Consider the following 12,645-nt stretch of genomic DNA (forward strand, 5'->3'; position numbering starts at 1 on the left):
GGTACTGATGTTTGCTAAGTTATGTTATTGTATTGAGTAGGTACTGATGTTTGCTAAGTTATGTTATTGTATTGAGTAGGTACTGATGTTTGCTAAGTTATGTTATTGTATTGAGTAGTGGTATGATGTTTGCTAAGTTATGTTATTGTATTGAGTAGGTACTGATGTTTGCTAAGTTATGTTATTGTATTGAGTAGGTACTGATGTTTGCTAAGTTATGTTATTGTATTGAGTAGGTACTGATGTTTGCTAAGTTATGTTATTGTATTGAGTAGGTACTGATGTTTGCTAAGTTATGTTATTGTATTGAGTAGGTACTGATGTTTGCTAAGTTATGTTATTGTATTGAGTAGGTACTGATGTTTGCTAAGTTATGTTATTGTATTGAGTAGGTACTGATGTTTGCTAAGTTATGTTATTGTATTGAGTAGGTACTGATGTTTGCTAAGTTATGTTATTGTATTGAGTAGGTATGATGTTTGCTAAGTTATGTTATTGTATTGAGTAGGTACTGATGTTTGCTAAGTTATGTTATTGTATTGAGTAGGTACTGATGTTTGCTAAGTTATGTTATTGTATTGAGTAGGTACTGATGTTTGCTAAGTTATGTTATTGTATTGAGTAGGTACTGATGTTTGCTAAGTTATGTTATTGTATTGAGTAGGTACTGATGTTTGCTAAGTTATGTTATTGTATGAGTAGTATGATGTTGCTAAGTTTGTTATTGTATTGAGTAGGTACTGATGTTTGCTAAGTTATGTTATTGTATTGAGTAGGTACTGATGTTTGCTAAGTTATGTTATTGTATTGAGTAGGTACTGTTGATGTTTGTAAGTAGTTATGTTATTGTATTGAGTAGGTACTGATGTTTGCTAAGTTATGTTATTGTATTGAGTAGGTACTGATGTTTGCTAAGTTATGTTATTGTATTGAGTAGGTACTGATGTTTGCTAAGTTATGTTATTGTATTGAGTAGGTATGATGTTTGCTAAGTTATGTTGTTATTGTATTGAGTAGGTACTGATGTTTGCTAAGTTATGTTATTGTATTGAGTAGGTACTGATGTTTGCTAAGTTATGTTATTGTATTGAGTAGGTATGATGTTTGCTAAGTTATGTTATTGTATTGAGTAGGTACTGATGTTTGCTAAGTTATGTTATTGTATTGAGTAGGTACTGATGTTTGCTAAGTTATGTTATTGTATTGAGTAGGTATGATGTTTGCTAAGTTATGTTATTGTATATGAGTAGGTACTGATGTTTGCTAAGTTATGTTATTGTATTGAGTAGGTACTGATGTTTGCTAAGTTATGTTATTGTATTGAGTAGGTACTGATGTTTGCTAAGTTATGTTATTGTATTGAGTAGGTACTGATGTTTGCTAAGTTATGTTATTGTATTGAGTAGGTACTGATGTTTGCTAAGTTATGTTATTGTATTGAGTAGGTGGTGATGTTTGCTAAGTTATGTTATTGTATTGAGTAAGTACTGATGTTTGCTAAGTTATGTTATTGTATTGAGTAAGTACTGATGTTTGCTAAGTTATGTTATTGTATTGAGTAGGTACTGATGTTTGCTAAGTTATGTTATTGTATTGAGTAGGTACTGATGTTTGCTAAGTTATGTTATTGTATTGAGTAGTATGATGTTTGCTAAGTTATGTTATTGTATTGAGTAGTACTGATGTTTGCTAAGTTATGTTATTGTATTGAGTAGGTACTGATGTTTGCTAAGTTATGTTATTGTATTGAGTAGGTTATGTTTGCTATTGTTAGTAGGTATGATGTTTGCTAAGTTATGTTATTGTATTGAGTAGGTATGATGTTTGCTAAGTTATGTTATTGTATTGAGTAGGATACTGATGTTTGCTAAGTTATGTTATTGTATTGAGTAGGTACTGATGTTTGCTAAGTTATGTTATTGTATTGAGTAGGTACTGATGTTTGCTAAGTTATGTTATTGTATTGAGTAGGTACTGATGTTTGCTAAGTTATGTTATTGTATTGAGTAAGTACTGATGTTTGCTAAGTTATGTTATTGTATTGAGTAAGTACTGATGTTTGCTAAGTTATGTTATTGTATTGAGTAGGTACTGATGTTTGCTAAGTTATGTTATTGTATTGAGTAAGTTCTGATGTTTGCTGAGATATGTTATTTTTTTAAGTAGGTGGTGACAAAGCCATCCCTAACGTGATCTCCACACGAACTAATGGTGATGCCATGGAAGCCGATACTCTGGTCATGGACACCAAACTCAAAATCATCGAAATATTGAAGGTAAGTCTCTACTACAAACTTAACAGAGACAAGTTTTATCAAGGGTAATATTGAAAATTAATATAGTCCTTAGATTTTATTAATTCATACTTTGGTAATTTTATTTTAAAATACTATAACCTCGGAAAAAAAAAAGTTTGAATAACATCGAATATAATATGAAAATTTATGTGTTGAATTCAGTTTGGAAACAAAAACGATCTTTTATACAGGTATGAAAATGGATGCATATTTCAAATTTTATAATTTATTTTTGAAATTGCCGAATGATGTTTATTCCTGATATTGAGGACATGGTAGTTTCTAGATGTACTAGCTGGTAGATTTAGTATAGTTTAACAAATAATGAGGCAAGGGCTGATATGTAAGTCACAGTTGTTGATGGATTTAGCTGAGTCTTTCACATTTATGTATAGCTATCAAATCATGTTGGTCAAATATTAGTAATATCAACAGTATATTCCAGGTAACACCGGATCCTTACAAACGTATGTCTGTAGGACATGATATACTTGAAATAGCAAATATGGGACAAGGAAGTAATCTTAGTCGTGTATACAAAATAGATTGTCAAATTTCTAAGGCAGTCTATTGCTTTATCAAGACAATGCTCTATAAAGGGATAGATTGCTTTGAAAATTCAACAACATATTTCATCTACACAGTTAGGATTAGTTCCTCGCCCCATATGAAAGCATGACAACTTTCAGGCCACAGTACTGATCAACCAAAAATATCTCAGATGAAATCACTTATGCAGTGAGCAGTGGATCCATTGATTCGTGTGTAGATTTAGTCTTTGTGATAGTTTAAACATTGAGCTACAATGTACTCAGTAGAGATTTTAGTATTAAATAGGTTAGGATATGCTTATATTTGTCTATTAGAATTTAAAAAAAAAGTTTTAATCTCATGTTGCGTAATTGCTTTTGACTGTCAGTGTATGTTTTAGTTAAGTGTTGGCACTAATTAATTAATCACTAATTACAATATATCTGCACCCCTCATGGTTATATTAATAACTACCAGTCGTATAATATACATCCTTTATATACCTATCCTGAGGTAAGACTGTGTATCAGGTTTATGTAGTACTAAACGGATGCTTATTCAGGGATCAATCTAGCTCTGATTTACTACCGTTTATTGGTAGGTTCCCCTCAAGGAATGAATTCTCCTCTGGCCTAAAATTCCCCTCTTTCAAGCTAAAAAATGACTGTTTTTTTTAACACTATATCCCCTATAGCTTTTTTTTTTATAAATGTTTCAAACTTATAATAATTGAGCTTAAAATGCCTTGTGTAATTAAATCTAAAAATAAAATAAATTGTTTTACAGCTCTTTTTCGTCAAAATAAATATTATTATGAACCAAATCAGGGGAGTCAATTTCTCCTATATTTCGCTAAACTTTTTCCCTATTTTGAAAAAGGGTAGTTTCCCCAAAAACCTAGATTAACCCCTGTTATTTTTTTTGAAATCCAGAGTTACTTTGAGCTTGAGACAATATAATAGCAATAAAAAAGAAGAGAGACAATTATTGTGATAAAGTTTATGGAAATTGTATTTTGTAAATTTCTTACAAACATTGTAGAATTTTAGAAAGATTCATCAGTAACTACATGTCACCTTCTTCATACAGAAATGATCAGTTCAGTTACTGTAATAATTGTATGTGCACTGAAAGTTACACATTGCTTAACTCATAGAACTGTTATAATGGATTTGTCTTTTATTGCGTGGTTTAATTTTTTCTTACCTTCGATGATAGTCAAGGAAGATAAGACTAGGATGTTGCTTTTCTGGCAAATGTGACATCAGCATTTGTGTTAAAAGTACTTAAAGTTGTATGGTCTATAACTTTCGCTCTTTTTGTCATAGTGAAAACTGTTTAAGTGTTATAAATATTTTTCTCCGTCTGCCTGAGTTTTAAACTTTCTAATTTTACCACTTTTTATACAGTTGCAGCACTGGAAGTATCTTTAATTATAAAAGTAAAAGATCTTTTTAACGTGTATACGTGAAAAATCAAGAGAAAACATCAACAATTTTTCATAAACAAAACATGTGGTCGACCTCATCAGACTCTATCTACAAAGAAAATAATGCTCGCACATTACTATATTTGATCCACACAATATTTTACGGTAATGTGTAAATTGGATGTTTCAAATACTCTATCTGTGGACATATACCAGCATGATTTGCTCATATAAGCCAGAAGGAAAACGTAAACAAACACATGTGCGCTTACGCTAGTTATCTGGCTCACCACGTGCAGGTCGTGTCGAACGTCAGTCACGTGATACGATTCGGAATCCGAAGTCACTGAACATGGCGGTGATTGAAGGCGCTTTATTCAAAACCAGGAATGTATGATTCCTAGATTTCGGCTCACTTATAGGCTGACATATGCTTTTGGGGAGCTAAATCATCAAGTTATATTTCAATGTTTGAATATCAAATGTTTAAGTTACATATTGTTACAGTGAAATTAGCAGCAACACAACTTCAAGTCCTCTCTTTAGAAAAAATATATTTGGTTTCTGAATTTGACATGTTATACAAATTGTCTTCCTCAATAATCAACTGTTGTTGTTTTTAACATTTTAAGAAACTACCCATGCTAAAAATAATATAAATTTGTGCAGTTATTAACCTAGTAATTTCATTAGAATCGGCAATTGTAGTATGACGTCGGCTCTAAGAACATTTGATAGAGTTAGCTTTTGATGCTAGTTTATATAATATCTGTGTTGTACTTTCTTTCCAGTTTATAACTGATGTGCGACTGGATTATCGTATCACATGCCTTCTGTCCATTTTCAAGGGAGAGTTTGACGAGAACAATGTATTACGGGATGAGGACGGTAATTAGCGATATCACTATCTTTAGGATGACTGGTTCAGAAGGTCTGCCTTGCTGGTTGATGGAACTTAACGGCATGGGAACTGACTCTTTACTAAACAGTTTATTTTTCTTTCAGATACAGTTTTCATACTTGCTGTTATATGTTTTGCAACAGTGCAGTTGATGTGTGGAAAAGAATTTTCTGTAAATTTACCTTTGGATTTCTAACATCAATACCTGACCAAAATCTTATGGCTTTACAGACACTAACCATTGCCTATAGAAGTAGTTGTTATGACTAACATTTCATTACCACATGCTCCACCAGTAGAATTATAAAAAAAATTCTTGATTGAAGGAAACGCTGGATTGGATTCAGCTTTTGATACCTTTGTTTCAGAGAAAGATTAAGAATAATTGGCCAGACTACAGATAAGTTTTAAATTTTTGATTTCAAACACAAAGAGTCGGCATTTAAGACTCAGAATAGTTGTCAAATATCCTACCATGCAGGTAGCAATTAGGGATATATTACTTGAATGGTAAGTTGACCGGAATGTTCTGAATTTTAATTACAGAGCCAGTCAATGTCATGAGGAGTTCACTTAACCAGAGATTATCCTGCCATTTGCAACTTATAAAAATTTATACTCAAATGAAAAAAGAAATGACTTTGTCTGATCAAATGAAAAAAAACCAAATGGCTTTGTCTTTGAGAAAAGACATCCTGAATAACATCTCTATAAATTTTGTGTAATACTAGATAACCTAATAGGTGGAGCAGGTGGTCTGTAATAGCAGTTAGTAGATCTCTGGCACCGTGCACCGCCCACTCAGCTGTACTGCTGCTTGTACATACAGCAGCCGATTATCTAGACTAAAAGTATACACTGAACGTAAGGTTCAATTTATGCTTCAGCTTCTGTTGTTGTCTCCGTCCAGGGGAATCTGGAAACAAAAACAAAGACTTTTCCTATTTTGGATTAATATCTTTTCCTTTCCCAAAAAATTTGAAAATAAAAAATGATAAAATTTTTTTTATAAGAAACGTATTGTATTATGTCATCAATGATCGGCAAGTTATATAACTTTGTAAATATCGGTTATTGCTCCTGAGAGAGACAACAAAGATGTTACAAAAGTTTAATGCATTTATTTGATTCTAATACAGCTACACAAACAGCATTAACAGCATGCCGGGTATATGAGACTATATATGGTATGGCTGCCTGACCTTAGCACGTAGATCTATTAACCTACGGTATTAGCCTTATTGAACACTACAGGCCTACTATATTAATCTACGTAGTAACAAATGCTACGTCTGTATCCGTGTGTGGCCTTTATCTACCCTGTTCATCTGTTTCAGTATTTAATGCATGTACGTTTGGACTACCGTTTAACGTGGATTCTCTCCATGTTCAAAAGTCAAATCGAACAACAGCCGTGGATCAACACCAGCGATGAGGATGAACTCAGTGGGTGGTTTTATATGAATGACCATGTATCCCTACTAAGTTTAATTATTATTTTTGCATCCCGTAATTGTTGTCAGTCTTTACCCCGAATGTACATGTAGTGTGTACCCCACATCCCCTCATATCTTGTGCACAGTTAGATTTGTTTAGGACATATTTATGGTAAACTGGAAGGTCAGGAGGGGTTTCATGTTAGATTAGACTAGTCATCTAGTGTGATGGTGTTTTAAATTCCTAATCTTCGCTCTTATAAAAAAAATATGATATACATTATAGCTGGTTGTGTTTGCAGGAATGATATTTTCTCAGTTTTGCAGGACATTGCTATGATTGTGAAAATTTGATCATTAAAACATTGAGAAATATATATATATATGTACTCCAGCATCTGGATTGCAGTAATTAAAACACTGCCAAAATTCAATGTTCACGTCATAAAAAATGTTTCACCTACATAAATAACTGCCGGTATGGTAAATAACTCTTGTAAATAAAGTCTTTGGATTGTTCTAAGTAAGTATTGATGCATTCAGAATTGCTCTGTATTCTTCCTATCCCCAGCCACGATTTGTTATAAAATGTTACCCTTGTTCTTTTCTTTGTTGTTCCTGGACATTCGATCTATTGTGAAAATGCTTTACCAGTCAATTCTCTTCTTTTTACTTACTTACTTACTTTTCAATACAGATAACATGTATAGTTTAGCTATTTTTTTTCTGTAATTTATTTTCTCAGTATCTACCCCTAATACTGGTAATTTTGTATGCAAACAAAAAATACCACTTTGTTTAATTGGTCTAAAGAGATGATATCTGAAATCATCACAGTTATCTACATGGAAAAAATATATTCTGTTGATATTTATGAATTTCTTAGGTGCAGTGCTAAGTAATATGATATAATTTTGTCAAACTCATACATGCCATATTTTTCTAGGGGTGGAGAGGGAGATTGATAACCATTTAGAGGGATTTTGGTCTCAAAAGAGGGAGGTATACGCGCGACATATATGAATAAATTAAATATCTGCTTTTTTATGATGAAATTCTGAATTCATATTGAATTTAACTGAAATAAAGGAATGTGTGGTTTTGCAAAAGTAGTCACATCCCTATATACACCCAGTTCTGGAGCAGTTGTATTGTTCGAAATATTAGACTTGGCTTTTTAATAATCTTTCACAATAACGGATAATTAACTTAGATTAAGTTCTAAATTTACAAGCACTAAATTAAAAAAAAAACCAGAATCGTTACAGTAATATTCAAAATGTGTAATTTAATCTGAGAGAGAAAAAAAGTAAATTTCTTTTTAATTTTATTTATTTAGATTCAGTTACTACTGATAATTTTTTATTATTAATATATTTTTTTCTAAAAATAAATTCACACAGGAATTCTAAGAAAATAATACTTTTTCCATTTTTAAAAACGTGGTTATTAGGAAATCCGGAAATTCTATAAAATCCGGATCATCCATTACAATTACCCAAAATGGCGGCCATTACGATTGCAAAGTTTGTGACATCCATCAAATACAGATAGGCCTATTTAACATTAAAAACGTAAGTAAATCATTCACAGTTGTAAGCAGTATTTGTTTTGTTGTAATGCTCACTAGCTGTAGTCATAACATTTATTGAAAGGCCAGCTGATTGTTTTCTAGGCGGCCGATCGGCTGCTTGACTTCAGTTTACGCACAGGGCCTCGTTACTATTGATGATATATATAAGATAGGTCACGTCTATTTACATACATTACATTGTAATGTATGTAAATAGACGTGACCTATCTTATATATATCATCAATAGTAACGAGGCCCTGTGGTTTACGTAATACACAGACGTGAGTGAAAGTGACACCACAAGCCAAGGTGGAAATAGCCCAAGGCTGCTAATTAGGGCCACTTGGGTGTTGGTCAGGGGGTCAGGGAGTTGTTACTCTCGTGCTAAAATTAACCTAGCATGTACACAAATGTGGCAACGAAAATAAAACGGAGGGGTTTATAGAAATCGGGAATTTAGACTCTCCTGCCGGGAGACAATAAAAGGCTTTAAAATACGGGAGGTTTTGTCTCACGCCGGGAGGTATGGCATGTATGCAAACTCATGATAAATCTCCGTCATGATAAATATTGTATTGTCATCATTAAATAGCAGCAGTACAGTAATATACACCAACAAAAGTAATTTTCAATTTTCTACAGTAACAGAAAATGAATTTGATGAAAATTTGACGTATCGTGAAAGGACAGGTAAACAGTATATATGCGATGACTATAAAATGCTTGAAATCAAATCAATAATATTTTCTGAAAAATTCGTGTGAATGCCAGCTAGTGATCATGAGAAGCAAATATTGATGGTGTTTCTGTGTGTGATTCCATGTAATGTGATGATGACTTCGTCATGTAAAATTGGAAAAATGTAAAATAAGAAGTAACTTAATATTATAGATTACAAAAGTAATGAATTACTATTGAAATGTGGAATTATGTAAGACTATTAAAGTAAATATAAAAGCAGATTTTATTTTAATGTAAATATTCCCTTTATTTTCCCCCTATTAATTCCCTGCTTTATCTAACATACATCAGTAACTGGAATTCCTATCTCACTTCCTTTTTACAATTATCACCTGGTAAACACATACTGCAGCTTCAACTTTACACAAATTTTGTTTTATTATAACCAGATCTCTCACTTTTGATGCCATTATTTGGATAATATTTTAAAATCTGCAAGATATATTCTCTGTCACGTTGAATACCCGTCACAGTATTATCACAACTTTCACTAATGCAAACAATTATCACAAAAAAAAGTCCTCTAATAAACAGCTGCAGATTGTTGTGTTGTTTTTATGACAGATATTTCTTCTTCATAAATTAATATTAAAGAGTTATCTGCCCTTGCGGATAAGTACTGTATTAATTGTGATGTTGTGTCTTTTGTGAGCGTAACACAGAACATGGGGTGAAATTTGCTTACAAAATAATGACAACTAGATTAAAATCAAAACCTTCCTGAAAGGGAAATATAACTCTAATATGCAAATACAGAATAGATTTACTCCTGATTGAGCTATGTAATATGAATTGATTGAAGGAGGGCAGGCCTACAGTGTTACCCATGTCAGTTACATTGTGTCTTAATTACCAGTAGGTAATTGTCTTGTTGAGTTCAATCTCATCCTGATTTCATTTATGAATGAGTTAATTTCTAGTTTATAGTAATAGTATCACAAAGAATTCTGTTTTGCCTTTTATTTGCAATTATTTTTAGTAATTCAGATTTATGTATACAATCTTCATTTTACCCTTAGACTTTAATTTCAGTAGTAATTTCGTATTACAGTACTTCCTAGTTGTGACTGAATAATTTCTTTTCTTCTTCCTCTGCTGGTTTTTACTGTTGTTAAAAATTAAATGTTTGAGTAAGTGTCTTTGATTGCAGTTTCTCAGCTTTTTATATACACATATTAATGAAGATTATATTTTACAATGCATGCCTAACATTATGTCTATATCACTGCTAGTGACTACTAATATATCTCAAATCTTTCTCTTGGTATTAGGAAGATGTTACATACGCTGTAAGATAAGCATTGAATTTAGAATTTTAAGTTCCTTAATATGATCTTAAAATTAAATTCTTTTAGCAAATTAAGTGATAAACATTAAGACAAAGAAGGATGTTGAAATGAGTCTTTATCTCCATTTTGTATTACCAATACCATTTTGATTTAATGATACCATACAAATGTATGCTTTTTGTCATTGAGAATACAAATATCTACATTGATGTATATCTTTGTATCTTCAGGCCTAGATCTAGACAGTATAGGCCAGCAGGCAGAGGAAATATTTGGAGGCAGGTAAGAAATTTCAGCTGATACAATAGTTCTCAACCTGTGACTGATACAGTTTAATTCTCAACTTGTTACAACAAGGTGTGGAGAAGATTTCTAACACAGTTAAACTTAAGAAAGATCTAGAATTGGATAGGATTTTATAAATTGATAAAGATTTCAATGAATTGATAAATAAAAATGAATTATTGGTACATCTACCAAGTAGTGATGCCCACATCTGTTCTGTCCCATCCCATCTCATCCTGTTGTCTTCTATCACATCCCTTACTTTGTTATATGATGATGAGAGTATGTTTGTCTTGTAGATAATTCTGGTTGATTCCAAATTGGTGGTCATATTTGTTCAAATATTTCACAATATATTTCTGCATTAAATAAAATAAAGAAAAAATCTAGTATTCAAAGGAATAAACAAATACTCAGGAAGAGCTTAAGAATGATGGTGTTCAATCTCAGCTTTAATAATACGTGATGTATTAATTATCCTTTGTTCTTCCCATAGCTCAACAACAGCAGAGTTGGACTTGGATGGTCAAGGTGGCAAGATGTTTCTGAGGGTACTACTCAACCTTGTGATGCACAATTATCCCACCTTGGTGTCTGGTGCCTTACAGCTGCTATTTAGACATTTCAGTCAGAGACAAGAAGTTCTTCAGGCCTTCAAACAGGTAACTTTTCTGGTGCCTTTCTTTACAGCTTCAGTTTCAATGTTCTTGTCAGAAGCTAGGGTGTCTCAAACCGTTGAACCCTTCTAACTTGAACCTCCATTCCTTGAATACCTTCCATTTGTCGAACGATTACATGGCCCATACATGTACAACACCCTCATATATTTTATGTAAACAAACCCATGATAGCTATGTCTCAGACTGCTATTTGTCGAATACTGTTATTCCTCGAACAGATATATACAATGTATTCCCTTTCCGTTATATTTATTGTATTAAAACTGTCTGTTTATCAGTGATGAATGACGTAAATGAAATATTTTCAAATGTGCATTATTTTTACAAGGTAATTTTATAAGGTATACTTTCAGTGTTTTAACTACTTAAACTTCAAAAAGTGATATAAATGAAATTGATGTACATAGTTGACCATACTTTTTGATCGATTTAAAACATTGACTGTTGATAAACGTCTTTACCTGTTTGAATTACCAGGGCTTGTATTGAAACCTGTCTGAAATTGTCTTACAAACTGGTCTGCTAACATGGGATTAACTGCTTATAAGGTGAATCAGTAAAACAGATGTATCCTCCATTTGACTGAAATAGTAGTATATGTGTATTTTAGGTCCAGCTGCTTGTGACGACTGCTGATGTTGAGAACTACAAACAGATTAAGACGGACCTGGAGGATCTGAGAAATCTGGTAGAGAAGTCGGAACTCTGGGTTTACAAGTCCAAGTCTGTAGCTGATACACCTAAACCAAAGAAGAAATCCAGCGAGTCTGGGGGAGGGGACAAGGTCAGGACAGCAAAGATGGGTCCTAATAACATGTCTTTTGTATTTGTTGTTTTAATTTGTTATTTATATTAATACATGTTGATAGCTGTGTAGCAGGACTGAGCTGATCAGGGACCAAGTAGCTGAATCAGTAGAGCACCTGGCTAGTGTTCTGAGGTTCCTGGTTCAAGACTCAGTCTGCAAGGCCACTACATTTTCTCCTCTCCTGTTACATTTGTTTTAACTTTGTTTGTCCTCTTGATGAAATAGTCATGCATTTATACTTTGGTAACCTAATTATCATTTAGGTAAATATAGTAATAATAGGCTTTTAGTGACTGTATTGGTCACATTATGATAGGCAGATGGTCATGCAGAATTTTTATCATAATATCAAAATGTTTCTATTCATAAGGTACATGATGTATTTCAAATAATCAGGTATGAATCATCAGGTATGAAATTCATTATATATTCATATTGTGTATATGAGTGATATGATATTTTAAGGCTATAATTTTTTCCCTTTACTTGTCTTATTCTAGGAGGAAAAGGAAGGAAAAGAGGGAAAGAAGAAAACAAAAGCACAGCCATCAATATGGGTTAGTCTTCTGAAATTTATCTTAAGTTTGGTTTTGATATTTATGGAAATAAAGAAATTTAAGGAGTAATGTGAGAAAAACATCAACAAAAGTTTTGAAAGGTGAACAAGTTGATCA

At 32.4% G+C, this 12,645-nt stretch overlaps 1 protein-coding gene across 1 annotated transcript in view; it reads left to right on the plus strand.

Moving 5' to 3' along the window:
• Positions 1-12,645, plus strand: part of LOC138336069 (inositol 1,4,5-trisphosphate receptor-like) — a 125,749-nt gene that overhangs the window by 76,318 nt on the left and 36,786 nt on the right. The window contains exons 22-27 of the mRNA XM_069285354.1: positions 2,167-2,276; positions 6,496-6,604; positions 10,429-10,480; positions 10,980-11,145; positions 11,774-11,947; positions 12,472-12,528. Of these exons, the coding sequence (XP_069141455.1) occupies positions 2,167-2,276; positions 6,496-6,604; positions 10,429-10,480; positions 10,980-11,145; positions 11,774-11,947; positions 12,472-12,528 (668 nt within the window). The remainder of the gene's footprint in view (positions 1-2,166; positions 2,277-6,495; positions 6,605-10,428; positions 10,481-10,979; positions 11,146-11,773; positions 11,948-12,471; positions 12,529-12,645) is intronic.

Source organism: Argopecten irradians, chromosome 12 (assembly GCF_041381155.1).
Source record: "Argopecten irradians isolate NY chromosome 12, Ai_NY, whole genome shotgun sequence".
Lineage (NCBI taxonomy): Eukaryota > Metazoa > Mollusca > Bivalvia > Pectinida > Pectinidae > Argopecten > Argopecten irradians.